The 26,721-nt window shown below is 41.8% G+C and overlaps 1 protein-coding gene across 2 annotated transcripts; it reads left to right on the top strand.

Annotated features, from left to right (window-relative positions):
* Window positions 1-623: 623 nt before the first annotated feature.
* On the top strand, window positions 624-26,058 carry LOC135485000 (sodium- and chloride-dependent glycine transporter 1-like). 2 transcript variants are annotated; one of them, XM_064766724.1, is made up of 14 exons: window positions 624-706; window positions 8,624-8,812; window positions 9,328-9,459; window positions 11,083-11,410; window positions 12,790-12,922; window positions 13,292-13,426; window positions 14,384-14,487; window positions 15,486-15,610; window positions 17,174-17,286; window positions 18,051-18,188; window positions 18,712-18,811; window positions 23,401-23,501; window positions 24,634-24,801; window positions 25,532-26,058. In XM_064766724.1, the coding sequence occupies exons 2-14, from the start codon at window positions 8,632-8,634 to the stop codon at window positions 25,709-25,711; spliced, it is 1,938 nt and encodes a 645-aa protein (XP_064622794.1). In that variant the 5' UTR covers window positions 624-706; window positions 8,624-8,631; the 3' UTR covers window positions 25,712-26,058. The 2 variants fall into 2 exon arrangements, with proteins under 2 accessions (XP_064622794.1, XP_064622795.1); XM_064766725.1 differs by lacking the exons at window positions 624-706; window positions 8,624-8,812 and adding an exon at window positions 8,934-9,039.
* The last annotated feature ends 663 nt before the right edge of the window (window positions 26,059-26,721 follow it).

The raw sequence follows: 26,721 nt of genomic DNA, 5'->3' as shown, positions 1-26,721 counted from the left end.
GATGCTCGGAGAACAACTTGTTTGTTGAAAGTCTCAGTAAAATTCTATCATTTAAATTGCTGTTTGCTTATACATTTTTGTTCTGTTTCATATGAACCTTGATGATTATTGATAGGTTGTTCAAGGATGGGGACGAGAAGAACTGGGATCATCATGCCGGTGTGACAGCGGATATAGTCCCCCTGGAGTCATAGTCCGGTAGCATTGTATTTGACTAATTAAGCAGCATGATCTATTGTACCGCTAACCCTAACCAAAACATTTAGCAATGCGGACTATTGTTACACGGACTATCAGCCCTAGGACTACTATCCCCGTCACACCGGTACCGTGCCATGGAGTGCTGCAGTATATGCCGGAAACTGAATTCGGACGATGCAGATTGCCTTTGTTAAACCGTACAAGGTGAAGTCGCTGAACCGTACTCAAGGGTTCTCTAAACATGTACGGTCATTACAAGTCCAATATGACATGGACCTGATTCTTTCGTCTCTTCTATGAATACGAGGACAAGCGTTCCATTCAGAAACTCGCGTACGACTTGGTGATGCATAAAATTGTTTTGACACCGACTAAGGCGCGGTGAGGGCACTGTATTAGGTAGGCCACTTATTTCACTGACTGACCAAGTTCAGACAGACCAAGTCAAGATTGTTCATTCGTATTTGGTATTGAATTCCTTAAACGTTTCCTAGGCGTCTATATCGTGAGTACACGTATTTTACAATTTCATACATATTAAAGGGATTCACCTTTCGTATTTACTGATCGGCCAGGAAAGTAGAAATACTGTAATACACAATGGTGTAGTGCAGGAATCTTGTTTACAGATTTGCTAAAACCTGGTATTCATAGCGCATGTATTTGTTTTTCTATCTACTCACCGGCATTGATGAAATTTGTATTCAGTATGTATGTACACAATTGGACATTTTCAGATTCAATTACAAAACTTTTATTATTTTACTAATGGCGTAGTACTCATGGTATATTTTACTGAGGTACTGAGTCCAAACTAGTTTTCTTGTCAGATCTTCAATAAGGTCAGGTCAACTGTCCCCAGATCGTTGATCCGGATGAGTTCAATCACTACTATAATGGACGTAGAGCTGAAATAGTTTGTCTCCTCCGTCAGTTCAGATCGGATGACCTCGAAACTTTTCCTGAAAGTCGTGGTTGATATGGAGATGCACCTCGCCGGGTTATATAGGTAAAATTTGCAGCGATCTCGGAGAAATAGCATTTTTTGTTCTTTCTATATATGGGCATACTCATGAACATAAGGGGCCTTTTCAGCAAGTCTGATTTGCATATGTGGCCATCTGTTAAATCAAAAGTGTGGGGCTATACAAAAATAAGCCGGGAAAGTATTGGGGCCACTATATGTTTAAAGCATTCATCCATTTCCGTAATTTTCCCCCTTTAATTTGGGTCGTACTCTTTCACCTTACGTTGTTAATCGCTCTTAATTTTTTGAAGTAACGTATGGGAATTCATCACGTGATACACGTCTCATCATAACAAAACCGTCTGACCCGACCCAAGCACTGGGCGCAAAGTAGCGCAGCTCCCTATATGAATACCCGGGGCAAATATAAAATATAATATAAAATCCCGATTAACATTTCTTTACTGCGATAAAAACAGGCTAACCACTGCAGATTTACAAGTAAGTGAGTGTTCCGGAACGAGTGGAGTCCGTGCGGAGGGTGTCGAAAAAACCCTAGGTGAACTACTTCCTCCGTCTGGTGCTGCCACCCACTATGCTCGCGGCATTTGTTGTACTAAGTTCGTAACACGCCAACTCTTCACCATTCGCGAAATAGTTCGTCAAAATAAGTCGAGACCACTTTGAAGAGTGGTGGAGTTTGATTTTTCCGGTCGTTTTGGCCAAAAACGCGTTTATTGTAAGTAACTTGGAGGAAAATCATCCCCCCAAATCATGTTCGATTTGTAAACACTTGGGTCGGCGCGGAGTGCTCCACATCACCAGGTCAGGTCGAACTCGAGAACCCAGGTGCACTCTCAATATCGAGTGTAAGGTACCAAGATGCAATTCGTGAAAAATACTCGGAAAAGCAAGTGTACTCGCTTTCTCGAGTGTTATATCCCGTGAGTCACTGCGCCGATCGCACTTGAAATACCAGGTATACTCATGACTGTCTGCCATGTTTATGGTGTAACCATAGCGGACAGTCACACAGGTGCACAGAGGTAACCATAGCGGACAGTCTGCCGAATATTTTTGCATTTTACGTCACATTATAGAACACTTCGAGACAAGCGCTTGTAATCTTCCTATTCTGGTGTATATGCTAGCCAACACAGCCCGTTCAATAATCTCCAAAACTTAGGCAATTTTGGTAGAATACACGCAAATTGTGCCATTACTCTTGGCATAGAGCTTCAAAAACACTGATTCATCTACTTGTTAAGGACAGCTTCATTAATATTAACCTAATAGCAGGTGTGTTAAAGCTATGATTTAGAAATACCACCCAGCAAATCCCCGTCGAGTGCCATAGAACAGGAAATATTTGCGGTTGAATCAGCCTGTGCTTTCAAATTATTTGCTGTCGTCTGCTAGCCGCTTCGGAAACCATAGCGGACAGGGATTTGACAAGATAATTACTCCAAGGTTGAAGTGAGCTGGATATCAGACCCGAACTAAAACTATGACGAGCTATAGCTCTTTTACAGACCGATTGGAGATCTGGGACGAACTAGCAATGCAGCCGAGTCGTGTAAGGTCTCTAGTTTATTGATAGAATGAGTTGGATTGAAAATGAGTTGAATCATCCACATCCGTACCTTCCACATGGACAGCTATTCCAGAACCACTGTAAACTTCGACCACTGGTAGGCCTGATGTGGGTAACTTGACTTGTGAATGTAGGAACTACACACACGTTGCAAGAGCAGGTCTCGGACTATTACAAGACGAAATCGGCGATCATGTGTATGAATGGAGAGAAGAAAGGGGTAGGCCTGTAGTAAAGGGGATTGGGTGAGGGGTTGGTGAGGTGGGTGGTCCGCAGGTGAAACATCTTCAGTGAAATTTGCATGATTCAAACCCTCACCATATGAACAGGAAAAAGGAATGATATCAATTACCAGAGAGTACATATTACATGTATATTTTATGGCACCATCCCGGTAACAGAAAATGCCCTTACAGTTTCGTTACAGCAATTCCCATTGGCTAATCGTCCAGCTCCACGAATACCAGCTATTTGTGGCTGTCCATAAGGAGACCAAATTAGGATGACGCGATGGGTTGCCCAGGTAGTGTAGTCAACCATCGCTTAGTGATCACCCACCGTACTTCCCAGGTACTCCTCTCCGCCTCTTCCCAACTATAATGATGTACATGTATACAATTTACAAAATATGTTCTACTTCTTGTATATAGGCAAGATGGCAATGTGAAATCTATGGGCCATGGCATTTTAAAAGTTTTCTTTATCTGAAAAACATCTAATACTGTCTAGCTATGATCCACAGACACACCACTGTTTTACTGTCCAATAAACAGGTAATTTCTGAAACGCTCTAGTTTGTGTATCTTGTGGCTGGCTTGATCACAGTATTTGATCATGATTTTGCCTCTGCTCAACTCTGATAAGTGGTAACGTATGTCGATGTGCTTGAAGCGTTGGTGGTTTACTGGATTTTGGACCAGAGCAATGATGCCCCGATTACCCTCAAAGATCAATGCTGGCCCATACACATGTTTGCAATCGACATCCCTCAGTAGTTGCATCAAATACATGCTCTCCTGGACAGTTGCTGCCACGCATGAGGGCATGCACAATGCCACTGTGGGCTGTTTCCTTGATTTCCATGAAACTGGGGATGCCTCTTTGCTCAGAGTAAAACAATACCTAGTTGTACTCCTCCTGTCAGCAGAAGATGATTCCCAATCAGCATGTATCCTGTGAGAGATAGGCCATTTTCACTATTCGTGTAACACAGCTCGTAATTTAGAGTCCCTATGAGAACGTGCTTTGCAGCAAACCAGTGTCCTTTTAGTGGTTTAGCTAGGAACTGAGATAGCTTGGTGATCACTCAGTAACTATCTGGTCTTGTGCACGTCATGGTATATATCAGGCTGCCCAAAAGTTTCTGTTCGGCTAGAGCACGTCATCTGGGTTTACAATCAAACACTTAAAACTTCTCAAGCAGTTTGCACAAGTACATGTACCCCTTGTGGTTCATTTTGACAATGCCGTCCCTTTGTTCGAAATCTATGCCCTAGAAATAGGCCAACCGGTCCCGGTCTTTCACGTTGAACCTCTTTTTTCATCAGTTTGTAATGCCCGATGTCCGCGATACATCGTGGACAGCGGGGAAATCCGTGTAGATATTTAATAGTATAAATATTTTTGCTTATAGGACGGGTCCTATTTTTCTACAGATAAACGGTCCTTTTATAGATTATTACAACGTGGACAGCGGGTTTATATATTTCTATTAAACAAATAACCCTCTAAACCTCAACTTCCAATAATTCAAAAGATTGAAATGAATGGAACTCTGCGATGGGTCGATGTCATAGCCCATTACATCATTCCAGTCCTATTATTGCGCATGAAGGTAGAAATGGGAACGGTCAGAAGATATAGGGCCTAGCTTACTGCTGCACTTCACATGCGAACATGGTTTGGAAACAAGAAGAGGTGGAGGTCCTCATAGAGGAATATCGCAAACAACATGTCCTCTACGCAGTTCGAGACCCGGTGTGGCGGGGATAGTAGTCCTAGGGCTGATAGTCCTTGTCACAATAGCCTGCATTGCTAAATGTTTTGGTTAGGGTTAGCGGTACAATAGATCATGCTGCTTAATTGGTCAAATACAATGCTACCGGACTATGACTCCAGGGGGACTATATCCGCTGTCACACCGGCGCACCATAATCGTGTTAAAGTGGAGATAGCATGGCAAAAAATCAAAGATGCTCTGCAGACGAAAAAGCCGACAGTCACCGTCGATCAACTTAAGACCAAAATCAACGGCCTAAGAAGTCATTTTTCAACTGAACTCTCTAAGATAAAGGATTCACAGAGGAGTGGATGCGGGGCCTCTGATGTTCACGTTCCCTCGGTGGGATGGTACCAAAAACTACAATTCCTGACCCCTTATCTGAAACCCAGGCACATCACCTCGACCATGAAGACTACTACTATCGAAGAAGATGAGAAAGATATATCGGAAGAGGTATTTGTAATTTTCATTATTTAATTCACTTCAACGTACATTACAATACGTTTTAACAAACAAAAGGCAATTTCCTCTTATAACTACAAAACTACCTTCACTTTCAAAGTTCACAGTTATCATAAAACTATGTGTACCGGTATATATCTAAACTTACATGTTGTCTCCCACTAGGGCTGACCATGGATAATGAGGGGGGGGGGTCAATCGCGCACAATAGTATTACACAAATTTGTGTTGCCATGGCACACGACCTTCCCTGTTGACATAACGGCACAAGTCATCTCTCTGTTCCTGGGGACCTTTGCCATACCTATTTCCACCTTGTTGTGCAATATCTTCGAAACAAAGCTCTGCGCTGCGAACATTGCGCCAGTCACCAGCTTGTACTACACCACGATCCGTATCTTCTGTGTCGAGGGAGCTAATTGGGAAGTAATGGACTGGTTTCCTAACACGGAGGAAGTTGTGCAGTGCACATGTAGCCAGGATGATCTTCTCTACTTTTTCTGCGGACAGAAGAATGGCCGAGAGAAACACTCTAAGGCATTTTCGACAATCCTCCTTGCTCTACTCAATCTGTAGTTGTATGTCCGCTTTGCGAGATCCATATTCCGGAACGGATACGGTTTCATGATGTCATTCTGCAGAGGAAAGGCGTCGTCCGCCACAAAAAAAGTAGGGAAGGAGCATGTTACTGCCCTTCACAGCTTCTGCGGCTGGGAAATGCAAACTTCCATCGGTCATAGCACGATTGAGATCACTTTTTCGAAAGACACCACCGTCTCCTACCCGACCGTTGGTCCCAGCATCAATCATCAGAAACTTGTAGTCCGAATCCACCAATGCGAACAATACCAAACTGTTGGTACCTTTGTAGTTGTGATAAAAAGAGCCAGCCTTTAAAGGTGAACGGAACGTAACATGTTTTCCATCCATGGCTCCTACACAATGCGGCATATTCCACTTTTCTTCAAATTGATCCGCGACGGCTCTCCACTCTTCAGGATTGGAAGGCATCTGAAGAAAGGAAGATTAGGCTAATAAGCATGCGTTTTTAACTGATGGTCCTATTATATAATTCCAGGATTCCAATGGCGAGATAGGTGATGATGACTACCAGCAAACCGAAAGCGAGAGCCTTCCCGACAAACCAGTTTCGTTTCCAAGAAAGGCATGTCCGCGGAAGAAGGTCAAAACATCTACCGTATCCAGCTCGTCAAGTAAAGGATCATTTGACATGATTGAAACAGCAACTAACGTGATGAAAGAACTTAAAGATGCGGCTCTTGCTCCCACTGATAATCCAGATGATGAATATGACATCTTTGGCAAATTCATCGCTTCCGAACTACGAGGGATTTCTACGCCCGATATCCGACAAAGTGTCAAGAGGAAGATAACAATGGCCATATTCGACGGTCAGGACACTGATTCGTTGAGGAAGTCTGAAAACCATGCCGGTAACTGCCCTTTCAATCACACGCCTACAATCATGACCATGCCTACATCTTTGGATTCTGGTATTTACAATCCAGCTCCTCCACTTCGTTTCAGTGCTCCAGGCGCAGCTACTGTACGACCGAATCAACGTCACTTTGTCAACACAGATGTGCAACCTGTATCAGATGTTCTTTCAAAGGCCATGAGGGAATTGTATTAGCTACATACACCGGATTCTAAAATGTACGGTAACTCCATGACCTTACGTTTGAGGGTCTTGTGTATCTGCATATACATGCAGCTTCATTTGTTACTTTGGAAAGGAATAAAGTAAAATATACATGTACATCATTTCAATGTTTTGACTGAATTGAACGTAAAGAAATAAAAATGCTCACCTTTATGAAGTCTGCCTTTAGGACCTCGTACAGAACGTCGCACATTTCTGGTACAATACGACTGGTAGTAGTGGCAGGGATCCTTGTCGAGAACTCAAGACTTGAGAAAGTTTCCCCTGTTGCCAAAAATCGCAGAGTGATAGCCAGGCGTTCAGCAGGGCTTATTGCCTGGCGCATGTTTGTATCCTGCCGTATGACGTATGGAGTCACCAAATCGACCAGCTCCGCAAAAGTCTCTTCATTCATCCTCAAATAGTTCTTATATGAAGCTGGATCTTCTACTCTTAATTCGTCTACGAGCATGGTGTATGCCCCCTTTTCTGGTCGTCTTAATATCCACTTCCTGGTCCATAATGCCCCAGGTCGTGGCTTTTTCTTCTTTTTCTTCATGCCAGCTGCCAAAACGACAGCTGTGATGGCCACGCACGAGGCCATCGCACGTCGTAGTCTCGACTGGACGGGTGCCATGTTCGAAAAGAACGTAGATTTCTACGCCATGGACACCGGGGCGTTTATATTTTTCTCACTTAGATATTTGTTAATAGATATTTATTAATAGAAAAAGTCATCGTGGACATCGGGCATTAGTACTGTCAGCAATTATCAAATCATCAATGTATCCAGGGCTCTACCGAGCTTTTTGTGAAGTTTGTTTTCAAACAGGTGACTGTGCAACAAATTATTCCAATTTCTATCTGACTGCTTCAGACCATACACTAGGGATTTGTTTAATTTCCTCAGAACTGGGGACATCAAAACCTTCGGCCTGTTCTACATAAACTTCACTGTCGATATGGGCACTAAGATAGGCTGTTTTTACACCCATCTAGTGCAGCACCAAACCATGTTGTGCTGCCAATTGCATCACAGCACGCACTGAAGTAAAGTAATTGTTAGCTATTGGACTTTTGGAGCAAAGGTCTCCTGATAATCTACACCTTTCACCTGGCTATACCCCTTTGCAACATGCCTAGCTTTATAAGTCTTGGCCCCAGTGGCATCCTACCCCCTTATAGCCCCACTCTTTTCCTGCCCTTTGGCAAAGTGGTCATTTCCCCTCGGGGAATTCATTCCATCCTTCATGGCTACCTTCCAATATTTTGACTTATTTTCGTCAGCTTACTTTTTGGGTTCAAGTTCAGAGTTGCAAAACGTTTACGGTGACAGATCATAAAAGCCCTTTACCGCTACATTTTTAGGCTGACAATTTAAATTTCTCTTTATTACTCAATAAGAAAGGTAATCTCGCGCAAAACACAAATAATGTTTACAGTAGTACTCACAATGAACATTCAACATGTGTATGGGCATTTGCACGGCCCCGCGGTGACTCACGCGAATGCTGTCTAATTTGTGTGCCTGATTATCACATGTTTAGTCACTGTTTTAGCAAGATAATCGTGTCTAACTGAAAAACATCCTTTATGAATATCGGCCAATATTTTTACGGTGAAGTAGCAAGGGCTATTATTGAACGGTCTTTCTAAAGCCTGTATCGATGATTCTCTCACACGTCATGATGATTATATACATGTACATGTATATGTATTTTCATCTTTTTGTAGTCGTTTAAATGAAGAGTTCGATGACCTGCTGTTGCCGGAAGTCCGATGACGTCAAACAAGATGGGGACGAAAACACTATCCGTGGAAACTGGTCCGGCAAGGCTGATTTCTTTCTGGCGAGTTTCGGTTTTTCAGTAGGACTAGGGAACATGTGGAGGTTCCCATATTTGTGCTATAAGAATGGGGGCGGTAAGTAAAGACGCAGTATAATTGGGTTTATTTCATCTTCACTTTAGCTTACACTTTGGTGGTCGATGATCAGATGGGCAGCGCCGCCAAGTGGAAATACATGCTGAAAACCGGCCCTCAAACAAGCGTCTTTGATCGCTGCAACGTAGCCATGGCAACAGTTGGCGGCCGCTTCCAAATCAAAATCATCAGTCCGGTCACAGAGTACACATCCGTCTGAATCAACGGTAAAATGCGTTGTTTCTTGTTATCCTTTAATTGAGCAGCACTCCAGGTTCCAGAAACGCCCAATAATCACGCCAAAACAAAAAAAATGCTGCATCGAACTCTGGCATGAACTGAGGAGCAGGAAATCCACGATTTATAAGGAAACATTGCAAATCCCTTTTGATACCCTTGGCGTTATGACGCGTGCGCGTGTAAGGGGATGCAACACCTGAAAATCATGTTCCAATTTCTGCCGATCATGGTTTTGATGTCAAAAGAGAATTCAACTCGACTAATTGCCATTATAGGTGCCTTCCTTATTCCATATGTGCTCTTCCTATTGATGCTGGGCTGGCCATTATTCTTCCTCGAAGCTGCGTATGGTCAGTTCTCAAGTCTCAGCCCAGTTCTAGCATGGAGGATTAGTCCGCTGTTCAAGGGTAGGTTTGTGATATGTTTATGCATTGTGTTTTAAAAATGGCACACTTGCAAGGTTGAATATATGTACTCCAAGTCTATTTCACCGATCTTAGACCAGTCTTGAATTAAGGAATTGAACCCGAGGCGGAGGACCTTGGTTGAGTTACCAAGACACTCGAGGGTGGAGCTAAAATACAGTCCAAACCCGAGCCGACAGGCGAGGGTTTGGACGAAAATTTAGCTCCACCCTCGAGTGTCTTGGTAACTCAACCAAGGTCCGAAGCCGAGGGTTCAATTTCTATTCTAAAATACCTCAAACTTAAAAAGATAGGCCACGAAATAACTTGAATATGTGCGAATTTGGCAAATTCCATCCATCGCCTGCCCGGAGCGCCGGTAGCGCCGTTGTTTACATTATGTTACGGCAGCCCGTATAGGAAGTCCGGATCGGCTCGCTCAAGTGACGCTAAAATCCGCGCAAATGGGCTATTTGGAGCGTTTTTCTCAGCAAATATGTGTAGTGCTCATTAAAAAACTTAGGGTGGTTGATGCTTCCTTGGCTGATTTGTGTTTGAAGCAGTGTTTTGAGAGCCTCAAACTTCTGAAGTGAGCTGTGTGCATGGTTCCACATTTTAGTGCAACCCGAGGGAACTTTGGTAGAGCATCTTGGTTGCGTGTCCAAAACACTCCACTCTCAGAACGAGGCTTATGCATTTTCCATTTAAAAGTTGACTTTACGGTACCAAGGTATTTTAGAATATTCAATCAAGGCTAAATATTAAACAGACAGTGTTTTGATGCCATACAGTGAGTTGAGTTTGGATTGGGGGGGGGGGGGGGGGGGGGGGGGGGGGGGGGGGGGTGGCAACAGCAAGTTGTCCAAAGATTATGACGTTATGTTCTAGTTCGGGACTGTTTTGACTTTGAGGTAATTAACCAACATGTCTTTAAAAAAGATGATAAACTTTAGCTTCTTTGGTAGATGAAAGATGAAAACGTGAGCTATGGAGGGCTCTTTGACAGATATAAAATAATTATCAGTAAAAGAACAACAAATATATAGAACATACATGAAAACATACACAATAGATTGATCACAATATTCATGGTTAGTACAATACCGATGCTGTTCAGAGATTTGCCTCTAACTGTTCAGTAAGTAGGCCCTAGTCATGCAAAAATTAATCATTCTATATCTTGTTAATGCAATGCAATTATGAGTCTTTATCTTGAAATTCTGACTTGTCATCTCGAAATTCTGACTTTTTCTCTCGGAAATTGTTCGACAAAATCTCGAAATTCTGACTTTTTATCTCAGAATTTTAAGTTTGGACCACCTAACTCTAAACGTGAGGCTTCGGCGTAATCACCTTGTATATGGCAGGTATTAGGATGCCACGATTGTCCGCTGGTCATGCTTTGGTATGCTCGACGTACATCTAGTGATATATTTTAACTAAGTCAAAAGTAATTCAACTCGCTGCAGTCAGTTACAATGAACCGAGTTGCAATTCATTACGTTCGCCATTAATGCAAGACCACACCGATCTTAGCGATTCATTTCATCTGAATTCATATCCTGATCTCTAATCTCGATCTTTAGGGCCATCAATTATTCTTATCTCCATCGCTTTATTCCACAGGAGTTGGTTGCGGTATGGTGGTCATGGTAGCATTGGGTTCAATGTACTATAACGTGATTATTGCCTGGACCTTGTTCTACGTAGGAAATTCCTTCAGTGCAGAGCTGCCGTGGGCTACGTGCAATAATACCTGGAATACAGACGCATGCGTAGTACGTAACATGAACAACACGTGGTTATTCGACACCTCTCAGAATCTTACCAATGCAACCTGGAATTACCTCAGCGAGAGCAGGATGGAAGGAGAGAGGATTTCCACTGTCAATGACACGAATGGTTTGTTTCCCTTTCCTGTGAAATGGACATCTCCGAGTGAAGAATTTTGGGAGTAAGTTGGTCCATGTAGATTTATCATTTATTTCAAAATTTTCACTGCAAAAAACGCTGATCGCATTGATTCAGTTATATATTATCTTGAAACTTGATACATTTGTAGCCCTATGTTATGAAACCTTTGCAGACTAAATTTCGGTTTGCTTTGGCCCCAGGTGGCTAAAATCGAAAGCAATCACTTGTCTGCGAGGGAGGTGAGCACAGTTGCCCTGGCCATTTCATTTTCATCTAAATTGTTACGTCCGTCTAAGGTCTCATAAGGGAGGTTTTTTTTTATTCATGCGCGGCCAACCGTAGTTCCTAAAATCATTGATTTCTCGGTCCTCACAATATGTCAGTGTTGATTCAGCAGTTGCTTTGGCAAAGACATGTTTTTTTGGAGTTTCTGAAACCTAGAGCGCTACTCAATAGGCGGCTAACAAGAAACTACGCATTTACTGTTGTTGCCGACATATGTGTACACTGAACTTGGGATGTGCGTCGGCCCCTTGTTGAAATGCCGTCCAGTGCCAGTTGGTGCGTTTTTCGCTGATTTGTGCAAAATTCAACATGTCTCAAAAGTTCAATGGTTGACCCTCGTTTTTTGTTTTTTTTTGTTAAGCGTAAGCAACTGTCTTTCATGGGAGAATGGTCACTGTAAGAATTATTCAGGACGAAATGTATAATATTTGGGGTTTTTCGTGATTGTCCGGCCCAATTGGCAATATTGCCATTTGGGATGGTGAACAGAGCTAGGAGCAGATGCGACGCTTATGATTTATTTAAAGAAATAAAATGCCCGATTTAACATCCTGCAGAATCAGGGGAATCGGGCGTTTCAAGTGATATACGACACAAATGGGTTGTCCTCATGCATTCACTTTGGAAATGCATTTTAAAATAGATGTTACGTCCTGTTAATGGGGCACGTCATCATCGCGTACATTTGGGAAAAACTCCCTAACGAGACCTAACATGTCTAAGTTTGTAGGTGCATACACCGTGTAGAATGCGGTGTTCGTTCTCTGTCTACCTCGTTTACCTGATGATGACTCAACTGACCTGATGTAGTAAAATAAAATATCCGGTATTGATAAGTTGAAAAGAAGTGAAGATCTAGAAGTCTGAAACAACTAGCTTATGGTAGCTGGTCATTCCGTACGTTTTAGTTTTTGAAACAAGTCCTTTCTCATTTAATTGAGGTTTTTGCAGGCGTAACAAAATGTACGCTCCACATCTTTTCACCATTTAGCCGAACGCCATAGTAATGGTGTCCTGAAATTCACGTGTTATTGCATAGTGGATGCTTAAAAATAAGACCATTTGGGGGGATTTTCTTTTGTTGACGTATTTATATGCTTTCTTTATTATGAACAGCACGGTATCTTTTTGCAGTCGGCATGTCCTCCAAAGAACCAGTGGTATTCACAGCATGGGTGAGATGAGATGGGAGCTCTTTGCCTGCTATACTCTCACTTGGGTTGTAACATGTCTGTGCATCATAAGAGGCGTCAAATCATCGGGAAAGGTAGGTCGATTGTGAAATGGGAACTCGCGATCCTTTTCTAGACTTTACTGGCTCGGAAAGATATTCCTTCACGTGCAGGCAGTAAACACGCGGCCGCGTATTGAAACAATTTAGAATCATCGGTGTCTCCTGAAAAGGTTAATAAAACAAATTAGAATCATTGGACCTTTATCAAATTCATTTATGGCAATGACAAGATAAGGACTACACTTCTGCAAAGTTTGGTGCAAATCCCAGCATTAAGAGTGGATTGTTTTAAATCACGAAAATGTATGTCTAGAATTTACACGAATCCTGTGGCAGATTTTATTGTGTACTGCCGAGTGAGCCGGAATACAGAATCGCGACCGATTTCATTTCCTTTTCTAGGCTGTGTACGTGACAGCCCTCGCCCCGGTCGTTATTCAGATTGTGGTGCTCTGTCGAGGAGTGACCTTACCAGGAGCCATAGAAGGCATCAAGCTATACATAATTCCCAAATGGGAAACATTGCTCAACACCAGGGTGAGTATTTTAATATTTTATCCACTCACATTAGAATCCACATTAAAATCGCACGATAGGCTACTATACACGTTTCAATATTAATAAAATTCGTTAAAACACCATAATATAACCTTCTTTGGTGTGTAATTAGGCAAGTGCAAACATCATGCACTTGTCTTCACTATCGAGTTGAAACTCGGCCGTCTGGTTTACTGTGCTTGAGTGGACAAAAGTACGGTTAAGTTAGTAGCACGGGACCAGTGAAAACTCGTTCATTGTTAAAAGACTACACGTGATATGTTGCAAGTCATGTCCAGGCATCCAGATTGGGATCATGTTTCAAGTCGCGTTCTGGCATCCTGGTGGGGACCATGCTGCATGTACAAGTCGCGTTCTGGCATGTAGATGGGGATCATGTTGCAAGTCTTGTCCTGGCATCCAGATGGGATCATGTTGCAAGTCATATCCAGACATTAGTCGAGAGAGGGATCATGTTGCAAGTCATGGTGTAGTGTTTCCAGATCGGGGTCATCCCTATGTTCCCCGGTACCTATGTTCCCCGGTACCTATGTTCCCCCATATAGTTTTTATGATACAGTGTATGTACCAATTTGAAGCAAAGGCGCGTGCACCTTGGCCTTTAAGTCACGAAACAATGAATCTATGCTGAGTAGAAATGTCTTTAAATACAAACAAAAAATACTGAATCTCTGCTTTTTGGGGGATTTCTGGGAATTGCAATTTCCTGGAATTCAGTGACTTCATTCTGTGAGGTCTTTCCAGGAATTTGTGGAAACAAACCGTATCACAAAAAACACTCTTTTCTTTGCGGACATAGGTACTGGGAACATAGGTACCTCGGGAACATAGGTACAGGGGAACATAGGTACCTCGTCGGGGAACATAGGTATGCTCCCTCTAGATCGGTGCAGCATGCGCGTGACACCTTTCCAGACCATTGCTTTGATTTTGCAGGTATGGATAGACGCCGCCTTCCAGATTGCATATTCCAATGGAGCAGGATGGGGTGCTATCGTCACTATGGCCAGCTACAACAAATTCCATACAGATTGCTACAAGTATATATAAATATGATTCACAAATTAGGCTTAAACATTATGAAAAGTCTAGGGTCTGCCATTTCCTATCGGATTTCTTTGTGATTTAAAATATTTCATACTTTATGCATGTATTATGCATATGTATTCTCATTGCTTCTGATTTTACTGTGTTAAAAGTTGTTCATTCTTCTTTAACTCGAAGGACGCAAAAGTAACTATTTTAAGTCTTAGGCGAAGAGCCTCCTCTCCCATATCCAGTTACAAGTGAGACATACAACCGTGAAATCCATTCTAAAAGGTCAATGGTCGGGCCTATGTCTAGGACCATAAATCGACTCATTGTGACTGATTTTCATTCGAGTTGCTCGAAAAGGCCGGCGCCGTCCTTGAAATTGTTCTCGCCAGTGCCACAAGTAACAGAAGAAAACATTGCTGTTGCAGTAACCAGACTATCAGCGTGATAAAGATTGAGCTATAAAGAGATCTATTTAGGGTGGCCCAGAAAGCCTTTCCCTCACACAATGGATACACAATAGATTTCTATTGTGCAAGAGAAAAGTTTTCTGGGCCACCCTGTTTATCACGGTGTAGACAACTGCATAATTTTAAGTTTCAAAACGTAGGCCTTTATGAAGTGCAGACACCATCATATTGATACCGCCGTGACCGTGCGAGTTGGTTGGTACACGTCCGTAAATACCACCATGTTTACCATTACAACGTCAGATGACCCGCATAAGATCAGCTGAGAGATTCCAATAACATGTGAGGGGCGTTCCGTGTGAAAAAAATTGGCGCTGAAGGAGGGGGGGGGGGGGCACCAAGAAAAGTGGGTGTATGACGTAATATGAGAAGTAATATGGCGTGGTAAATACCTTTAAGTGCAGGCCTCGTCGCATGTCGGTAACAAGTTATCAGCAGACACAACTACCTGCACCACTCGGTCCCCGTATAATTAATGCTGTTAAAACTGTCGGCAAATAAGGAATTTACTGTGTCTACATTATCATTTCCAGGCAGGCTGTTGCAATTTCATCATTAGGGAGCGCCTTCAGCATTTTCAGTGGTTTCGTTGTATTTTCTATAATTGGATACTTGGCTCATGAGGTTGGCGAGGACGCGGAAAATGTCGTCAGCCATGGTATTTATCATTTATTATAGTGCCATCTACTAACATATGAAATATGATCTTACCAGAGCAGGCATGCGCTTATTATAGTCTTGTCCAAGATGTTGAGAAATCTTGAAAATCGCTCTCTAATTAAACAATTGCGTAGTTAAAAATGTAAATCATCAATTGATCTCAGTTCATGTTTTAAAATGAGCGGTTGATTCAGACTAATAGTATGCCCAAGTTAAGGACTTACAGGACGCTGAAAAATTCATTTGGTGTTGAGGACTTCGTGAAAGCTCCGCTAAGTAGAGCAGAGCGGTCAGTGTTAGCCCAGTTGCGGAACAGGTCATTTAATATCAATATTTAGATAGGGTGCTATAGGGGCATCCAACTTGAGAATTATTATAATCTGTCATGAATATAACTCTAATAGTGTAGAGAATGAGGAAAATTTGCTGTGTCTATGCCCTGCCAATAAAACGCAGGGTATAAGACTGTTCCGTGAGATTGAGGACGCAAATGACATCAATCTTCAAAATGCTTTGCCAAATGACATTCTGAAAACTATGCTTAAGAACTCTTGTATCGCCAGATGTGTTGCAAATATATTGAAATAATTAATTGTGAGAAACGACGTTTGTCCGAGTAATATTCTGTACTGTCTCATAGAGGTCCGTCGCGTGCCAAATCCTACCCTTAACCCTAACCCTAACCCCTAACCAAGCAATCTGATTGGCTCCGACGATTTGGCACTGGACACTAGTGCAAAGGCCTGTGAAAGGCCGGCTATTTAATAGGTGACAAGAAACATATATGTGTAACTAGCCTTATTAGGCTTACAGCATACAATATTACTATCCTTATTTCAAATGCTTGCTTGACGCTGGATACATATCTCTAAGTCTCTTAATTTCTTGCAATTAATAATTTTCGGGTGTCATCAGCTAAGGTATATGCATTTTTTTCAGACTCTTACACTAACCTGCTGATATTTCTCGGATACCATCAGCTAAGGTACATTGTAGACACTTACACTAACATGTAAACTGTAAATCTAGGTCACTCGCAAAAGGTCAATGCAAAAGGTCAATGCAAAATGTCACAAGCAAAAAAATGCTTTAAAAAAAGTACTATAATTCTACACCTCGAACAAAAGACTTTAGTTACAATGTATTACGTATTGACTGCCATTACCGCTTCAGTTGGTACAAAATGTGGAAAAAGAATCTTTTCAGTGTTTTGAACTAGAAATTGATATCGCACTGTTGACCTTGTTCAAGTTGGTTTTCTCTGCAAACACCGCTCAGGCGAAGTATTCTTAAAAACGTCGGAGAGGCGCCTCGGATTTTGCCTACGTTTTAGCTCCACCCTCGTACACCTCCAGTTCTGTATAATTTCCTTTTAAATAAAAGTTCATTAAAAAAATAACTATTGTAAATACATGACGCGTGTTTAGTTCCTGATGGGTCTAGCAGGAACTATGTGATGGTTTTGGCAGCTTGAATAAAGACCAAATCACTTTTATTCGATAATGCACATCGCTGGTTGCACTACCTTCCTAGCTGACTGAGTCCACTTTTCAATTTGCAGGCCCTGGTTTGATCTTCGTTGTATACCCGGCAGCACTAGCCAAAATGCCTGGTGGTCAGTTTTGGTCCGTCCTGTTCTTCCTTATGGTATTTATGGTAGGCCTTGACAGCCAGGTGAGTCTGAAGGGATCTCTCCAAACGGTATCTAAATAAATATGCGTATTTTGTGTTCGGCGAAATCCAGTTAATCATTCAAAGGCGGTTATAGAGACACGATTAGAAGTATCGTTATATAATGAATAAGGGAGAGGTTATATAATGACTAAAGGAAGGGATTATTGCCTAGGATTTTGAAGCATACTGTAAAATCTTTCACTTTATTGAATGACTCTACAAGAACTAAACCGGATATAGTACAACGCAAAATCCTTTATAATGGCCAATGGTTAATGATGACAAGGCTACACAGTGAAACCAAGGCTACACGTACATACAGCTTTCTATAGTTCTGATTGAACGAAAGCAACACTGTCTGGCTGATAAGCAATTAAAACCTCAACGCCAGGTGATCTAATTTCCATAGTGATGCACAGAAATATCTTACAAACAAGACAATGATTTGATAATCGCCGAACTCATTCATATTCCCGATTTCCTGCAGGAGAGGCATGTCAGTCTGCTATTGAAAACATTTTATACTCATTTAACATGTTTAATGTGAGTGTTCTAAACGTCGTCTGTTGCAAAATTCGTTTCAGACCTTTGTAGAAATTTATCATCAAATGTTGGGTTATACGTATCCTGTTTTTTTGAGAGGCATCTTGTCATAACTGAGAAGCTTCCTGTCACTACAAAAGAGACTAAGAGTCCCATCGTGATTATAAGCTTTACGCGTATCTTAGTTTCATGTATCTTGCTATCATTTCCATTCAATTCAGTTTGCAAGCGTGGAGACAGTGATCACGACCATCGTCGACAACAACCCTCGCCTAATCCGTGGTCGGTTGAGGCGAATGCTGTTGACCGCACTGACCTGTTTTGTTATCGCTATTCTTGGTATACCATGTGTCATGCAGGTAAGCAACCATACTACGCGAATCCAGATATGCGCCGATACGGACGGAATATCTCCAATTTGGATGGAGCCATTTTTCACTTTTTTAAGTATTTTTTCCGAGTAATAGCACCAACTCATGATTTGCCTTTCTTGTCTTCATAAACGAACAATTATAAGATTAATTAACGAGCCAAAGGCACATGAACATGCATGATCCGAGAACATAGCCACAAGTACCTAAATTTTTTGTTTTCTGACCCATGCGTCATGGTTTAAAGTGGTGATTCCGATCCATGAAATATGCTGTTCAAAGTAACAAAATGAAAGGATATTGGAGGTTTTAATCGTTTATATTTTCATTATACGTGTGCGATAGCAAAAAAGAACTGTCGATCCTTCCTTGCATGTATATCATGGACCTGATAACTGACATCTCAAAGGCCTACGCCGTTCGTTGAATATTTGACATTTGTAATTGAATTTGAAAATTCATTAAGAGGGATTTCACTGTATCATTCTTTCTTTATCATTTTTATTTTGAGGGCGGAGTATACGTGCTCTCCTTATTGGACTGGTACGTTGCCACTTTGTCTGTGGCTCTCATCTTCTTCACAGAGCTCGTGGTCATATCATGGATCTACGGTAAGATATTACTTACACAGTGAAACTCGTGAGTGCAATTAGGGACACTCAATACATTCAATTGGCGTTTGCCTTGTCACAACCACTAATGTAAAAACCGATGCTTAAAGGAATGGGTGGCTCTTTATTTTGATAGGATTAATATTCTTCTTCTGTTTCATGAGCAAACTATACCTCTGAAAATTTTTGACGATTTCTAAATTTTGATTTTAATCTGAGGTTTAAGAAAATCAAGACTTTCGTTAATCTTCGCCCTCAAAGTCAAAGGGTCAATGAATTTCTAGTGCGCCAATTTCTTTCCCGCTCCCTGAGGCCGGACGTCATTTTGAGTTCACCTCGTCAACAGGGTCACTGAGGACAGTGAAGGCAGTGTTGTTTTGCCGAGATTTGGGAGGCGGAAGCCTCGCAAATCACGCCTTTTCTTTCCCATTTTTCTTATTGTTCGAAGCCACATTAAGAAAATTACGAAATGGACGCAGTGTATATTTTTATGTGTTCTTACAACATCATCCGCCACTGGGGTGAAAAATCTACACCACGACGTCACGCTGCAGGCGCCCGATTACCCCATTTCTGCGACGATGATGGAAATGATGTTCGTCGTAATAACGGGGTGACGTGAATTCCGATCTCGGCGTGCACTCACGTAGCGGGAGAGTCTTTCGCGCCCATCTTGACCCGCAATGTCTTGAGATCGCTAAATCGCTCACCCAAACGTTTGTGAGGCTCGATACTAGTGATGACGCAAACGCATGAGAGTCGGGATGTTGGCACCAGGACTTGAGCGTACTAAAAATAACGAATAAAGCTTTTTCTGGTATCTAAGAGCAACCTCCTTGCACATGACCGGAAATATTTATATTGACGTAGTTCTGTCCCTGCTTGAAATGGCCGCCATTGCAATCTGAATATGGTGAAACACCTCATCCACGAAATTACTGGACTTTCTGTGGGGTTTTTTATTACCAAAATTCCAAAATGGTTGTCATATTTCATTTCATGTCTTTGTCTGAAAAATTTCCCCCTAAAAAACCGTGATTTTAAGGGGTTTTATGCGCACTGGTAGCGTATAGAAAATTGCTGTGTGATCAGGTTTGTTGGTGCGGACGGAGGTGAGTTCTGGCCCTAGACCAGTTCTAATCGGCTCTAAATGGAAATGAATATTCACTTTAGTAATATTAAACAGGGTACAGCAGACTCGAATATCGTTAGGTAATCGCCACATTTACGGTATTTTTTTCGAGCATTCTTGTCGCGTACATTTGTGTACGTTATACATGCAATACTCGGGCAATCGAAGCCAATGGAGCAGAGATAATATGCTTGATGCTTGAATATTATCGCTGCTTTGGAGAATGATCGAAGAGCTGAAACAAAATTGGAAAAGCATCAAACACGTTCAAAAAATAGTTCAGTGATGAACCAGAAGAAGAACAAACATACTGCAGTAAAAAGCCGCCCGTTCCTTTAATGTTAAAACCAACGCCTAAAAAAGACGTCGAAAGGATTGTACAGTTTATAGCGTCAGACGTTTTTATATCATGCGTTACAAAGATTTATGTCGATTTGTTTTCGCACCGTGGGGGAGTCTATATAATAGCGCAGTGTCCGACGTCTGTCGTCGTCTGTATACCGTTTCAAAAACAGTGGCACGTTCTTGGATCTGATTACCTCTGACACTGAATTTCGGTCCGAACTGAATCTCGACTTGGCCACCAGGGGGCCAAAGGTGACAACCTAAAAGTGTGATATTTCGCTTAAAAATGACTTGTTTTCAGAAATAGTTTTGTGGTACGTGCTCCGAGCAAGGATACATCACATAGATTTGACGGGCTTACTGGACTTTGCGCAATATTTCGCCAAAAAAGTATTCTACGCAACGGTCCCTAGGTGACTTTTCCTATTCATAATACACAGCCTGTCCATCCGAGATCGTGGTTACATGGGGAGTAATCGTTGTAAAATTAGGCCAAACGCAAAGACAGTTAACCCGGGTACCACTATGTTTACGATGCGAACAAGCCGTGTAAGTCATTATCAGCATTTTTTCATTGAACATTTGCGGGTACAGCGTCACAGGGAGCAGCATTGAACGGTAAACAGGTTCACACCATATTCAGACAACGGCTTGTAACAGCCATACAGGAAACGATTCGTATCAAAAACCGACGATCACAACTATTCGCTTGCTGAGAGTATACATTACGCGCATACATTACATTCAGACATTTGAGCTTCCAAGCTTTGAGAAATAACAGGTCATGTGTGAATTTGGCATGTAATTTTGGTAATTTACGTGAGTACATTTTCAACCCCGAAAAGTGTGATGAAGTTATGCTTTTATTTAGTAAAAATCGGTAGGCATGTCCAACAAGACATGTGTTTCAGCTGCCTGGGTGGGTGTGGGTCATCACTCAAAAGTCGTTCTCTGCAATGCATGCAAGCACTGCGTGTGTGTTTGATTTGTGTATACATGTACAATGTACGTTACCCTCTCTACTTCAAATGAATGAACCTCATAAGGGTTTGATTAATTAATTGTTTGTCGTACCTTCTTCGATCGAGGTCCGAAAAAATTTTCAGGCTAGAGTACCGGGGTAAAACATAATGGTCGCTCCCCCATTTCGCTCGTTTCGTTTCGTTGCGCAAAGTCTAGTAAGCCGATTTGACGTGCTTTTCACGGTCACAGAGGTCAAAAGGCGTAAATTTGTCGTTTGAGTGTAATTATTGCACGTTTCTTAACAACCAAAGCTATTAACTTGAAACTTGGTACACATGGCTCCCAACATCAGATAAACGTTGACGCCAAATTTCAGTCTGATCTTAGTCTTGACTTGGCCACCAGGTGGCCAAAACTGAAAAGGTGAAAGGTGCAATATCTCACTTATTAGTGACTTGTTTTCGATAATATTTTGACGGTAGGTACTCCAAGCAAGGATACACTACAGGTCTTAGGGGTGTTCGATTTGACACTAGATTGTCAAGATCACAGAGGTCAAATGGCATAAATTGGCCGTTAGGGTGTAACTATGACACGTTTCTTTACCGCCAAAGCTATGAACTTGAAACTTAGCAGGCATGACTCTCTAGGTCAGATAACCTTTGACACTAAAGTTCGGTCCAATCTAATTCTCGATTTGGCCACCAGAGGGCCAAAACTGAAAAGGTTGAAATTGAAAAAATACAGATTGTTTAAGACTTTTGTGATGTCCCTTTATGGTAGTTCCCTGTGGGATTACTCGCATCGGTCTTTCTCTAGGTTTTCCACGGCATGGATAAATTGTATGCGTAAACTACTATCATTACCAAGAAGAACACATAGGGCACTGTTGCCATTGATAGTGAGGGACGAAAATCCTAAGGCTCGGGTTTTTAAACGGTTTACGAAATTCTTCGAGACTTGTAGAAGGAGTGGTAATGAAAAAGTAAGAATGTCTGTAAATTTAACAATAACGGGACAATCAAATGCCAGAAACGTACTAGAAGTGAACAATTTTGAAGACAGGACTACAGAGGAGTACGGACAGATGTCGGAAATGATACGTGATTTATTAATAAAAAGAGATAGTGAAGATTACCATTTCCTTAACAGAATAGAGATAAATGACTTGTTAATATACCTGTGTGTTCACTAATAGTGAACTTTATATATATTTTTTTCTTTTCAAGCACCTGTGTAAATAGTTGCACCAACTGTACACTGTACGATCAGAAATAAATAAATAAATTAAGTAGCGTAAATTCTCGTTAGGCTTTAACTGGGGCATGTTTCTTGACAGCAGTGACAATTGATCTCACATTTGGTAAACATGTTCGGTACCATATAGTCAGATGATCCCAGTTCGGTTCAATCTGAATCACAGCTTGGCCACCAGGGGGCCAAATCTGAAAACCTTAAAAATGCGATTATTGCAGAACAACCTGCCCGATTGCCACCAATCTGGTATCTAACCACCATTATGGTATGAGGTCACAGACTAGGTTAAATGGCATAACATTTCCATTTGGCTACATACTATAGCATGTTTCTTAACCACCATGAATGTCTACAAAATATCTATACGGTGAGCACAATGGCCCCTGACCTTTTCATTTACTTTAAGCGTTGATCTTTATATCAAAGCGTCAAATGATCTCACAGTAAGCGTTAGGACGTAAACCTTTCACACTAAGTTTCGGTTTTTACATAAAGGGTTGTATATGGCCTTACTATCAATTGATGTGATAATAAAAACAGTAACCATTTCTTTATTCTCAGGTGCTAATATGTATGCCCTGGCGGCAGACCCTTTCTCAACACTTTCACTAAAATATAAGAACTTAACATTCAATTTCGAGAAGAAATTCTACTTTGACTCTATGAATCTGAACACTCTTTTTATGTTTTTAAGATTTACTATCCATTCATAACGGGATGTCAGACTGATGTTCAAATTAACATCCAGAGTCCTCTGAGGTCCTGAGTTCGTCTCCCAGTCAATGCACATACTCATGTGACAGAGAGGGCGACTCTCCCATAGTTTTACAGTTTCCTCCTGCAGCATATTACCAATGGCCAAATAGTTTTCAATGTGTCTTTTCTCGTGCAGGGCTTAATCAATTCTTCAAAGACATCGAGCTGATGATTGGTTACCAGCCTCACTTTATTTGGAAGATAATGTGGGGAGGTGTTTCACCAGCTTTGACGATGGTAAGTGGTGCTGGTCGTCAATCTTTCGCCGCTTGGCATATATCGCGTGGGCCACAGCAAACGAGTAAACTACTGAACATGGAATTGTACGTCAAATTTAGATAGAACAAGGGCTGTACATGTGCCTGCCCATGCCGATCTACCGTCGTATTATCCATCCTTGGAGACGTTAGGATTGATGCCGGTAAGTCGGCATGGCACATGTCACATTGCAGACTCATTATACCAGAAGTACCTGAGGAGGTAACAATGCATGGGTTGATTCTGAGCGAGCACCACTGAGTAACCCGCTGGTGAATCTACTTCGAAATTATATGCATTAGTGTCATATCGTCTATGTGGACACGGGTTATTTTAGTGAATTTACCAATTTACGCACGTTTTGGCCGTTTTTACTGATGCGGTATTCTCCCAGGGCCCAGGCTGGTCGACAAATTGGAAAACCAGCAGCCTTGATACCCAACATTAAGATCAGGGGTGATATGAATAATAACTAGCAAGTGCTTTAATCTAAAACTACATGTACATATACACTAGGCCTTTCTGAACAAAATTGAAGTAAAAGCTTTTGCTAGTCTTCATTCGTATCATCCCAAGATAAGATTCTCGACAATCTGGGGAACTGATTTTCCAGGGCCGTGAACGTCCTGTAACAATTTTTACCACCAGTGCAAGTACGGGGTAGCGAGGCATTGTTGACACTGATCTGGTTGAACTTTTTTATGGCAAAGACCAAGCCTTATATAAGGACGTAATCATAAGTGGCTGAAAACAACTTTTGCAATGTCTTAAATCGAATACAAAGCACGTTACACGTAATTTAATTAGCCGACATGACACCATTTCGTTCTCCGATAAAGAGGTTAGGAATTATGTGATGTTTAATCTCTTCACGTGCTGTCGTATAAATTTCAACGTTAAGCACTTCCAATATCCTCCTTGAAAGCCTCCATTATTTCAAACGACTTGGATTCTAACTCTTTAGTTAGCACACTGTTTTTATCAACACGCAGTATAACCCAAAATCGGCGGTCAGTCAGTAGCATGATGACATGGCTCCCTCGGAGATGCGTAGCTACAAAGATATGCAGATCCAATATTGATGTATTCCTTTTCCTTTGCTTTGTTCCAGGGTATATTTTTGCTGAGTGTGATACGATACACACCAGTGTCGTACGGCAGTTATGTCTACCCACAGTGGGCAGTGGCAATCGGTTGGACATTCGCCCTTTTGTCATTTGTGCCCATTCCATTATTCATGGTGAAAGTATTGATATCTGCCAAAGGAAATGTTAAACGTGTAAGTGATGTGATGTGTACTGAAAGGTGACATAATTTGAAGATTTACTTTCTGTATGATTGTAAAGTCTATTCTGCAAGAATCTAAAAATGGGATGTCGACTTTGATTACGTTCATCCGTGTATACCTCAATTTCAATGGAAATTCTCCCATATATAGTGGCAATCTGGGTGTGGCCCCGACAAAAATCATCAGGCCGGGGGGGGGGGGGGAAACCATTGGGGGGGGGGGGGGGGGTCGGCATTATGTCAGCCTTTTTGAGTTTCCGTATTTTGCTCAATACCTCATCAGAAAAAAATTAATCAGTACTATAATCAGTGTCACCACATCACCTTCACAGTCATACCTGTTATGAGGGCGATGATGCCCCCCAAAGTCTTTACTTTGCATGTGAGCCTCTGATGATGTAGTTTGTTAAAATGAAAACGTTGATCAGTTCTCATAAAAAAATAGCAGTTGTTATTTAAATCGACGTTGCAGCAAGACGACTGTGATTCATTCACGTTGAAGTCGAATTGGGAGTCGTATCAGATCCATGCATAAAGTAATTAATCTTGCCGGGCAAGAAAACATTTTAGGATATTGCTCTCGTCGAACAGGCAAGGCGTTTCTTTATGAAAAGTGGACGTGTAATGTCAGGTCTGTTGGAATCCGGCAATGCATCAGGAAGTAGCACGGTTTCTAACACAGTTTACATGTAACATCTGCACGTATGTTTTCTATTTTTCAGAGGTTAAAAGACGCGGTTCAGCCAGCACCTGAGTGGGGTCCAGCTTTACCTGCATTCAGAGAGTTGTATATCGCCACCCTGAGTGGGTCGCGGAAAAGAAGGATTTTGCCCTATATCAACTGTACGAAGGAATCCGAAGAAACTGGTACAGCACTTGTGTGGAATACGGCTAAATTATAGCCCACTGGCCGAGCCAAACTTCACCCTTGAGAAGGAATTTCCCACCAAATTCCATGTTAGAATATATTTCGAAACCAACCTGATGATAAACCGACGAAATCAGAGTGATTCGTTTGCGTTGATTATTTTTAGAGATGCAGTTTAATAATGTGGTCAATTTATCTTTGCATTACAACGTTTTAAATGAAAGCCTTACAATACAGTACGGAGAATCGTGTGCAGACAATTCGTCAGAATACTCTGGACGCTTTTACACGAAGTGCAGCCTACGGTGTCTGCGGAGAATGCCTTGCTTTCGAGGTGTGCACTGGGGGCCTACTAGAGTTGTCCTCTCAAGAGAACATTTCCAAAATTTCTAAAATCCCAGGTTAGGGTATGTCATAATAATAAATTAATTATTGTAATAGGTCTTGTCAACATGATATTTGCTAATTTGCTAATCACAACCGTGATGTGGTTTAGCAAAACAGTCTCCGTCTACATCACCGTATGCGTCGCATTCGAGCGGTTCATAGCTGTCTGTAGACCGTTAAATGTGGCTTCGGTTTGTACCAAAAGGAACTCGTATATCGCTTTTGGCTGTGTGCTTAGCTTTGCATTCACCTATCGCCTGCCAATTCGATTTGGCTACACAGTCAACTACCTTTACGACCCTTGCATTGGGAGGATGAGACCAAAGTGGGGCCATTCAGAGCTACGTAAAAATCCAATTTTCGATATTGTTTACGAGAATATCCTAACAGTGATAGTAGATGCAGCTTTACCAATCATTCTCCTGACGGTCATAACATACTTTGTGCTCACAGCACTTAGAGACTCAAGGAAGAAAATGTCAGGAACTTTAGCCAGTGACACCCGAACTATAGGAACGAATTCGGCTACAACCAGGGTGGTGTCGGTGGTGATAGTGTTTATAGTACTAGAAACACCAAGGGCTGCATATGAAATAATCAGAATACTCGATGTCTACTCATCGGTAGATATGGACTCCAACTGGAGCGATCCTTTTT

This window comes from Lineus longissimus, chromosome 3 (genome assembly GCF_910592395.1).
Source record: "Lineus longissimus chromosome 3, tnLinLong1.2, whole genome shotgun sequence".
NCBI lineage: Eukaryota > Metazoa > Nemertea > Pilidiophora > Heteronemertea > Lineidae > Lineus > Lineus longissimus.
Note: the sequence above shows the minus strand (reverse complement) of the source record. Positions and strands in the feature narration are given on the sequence as shown.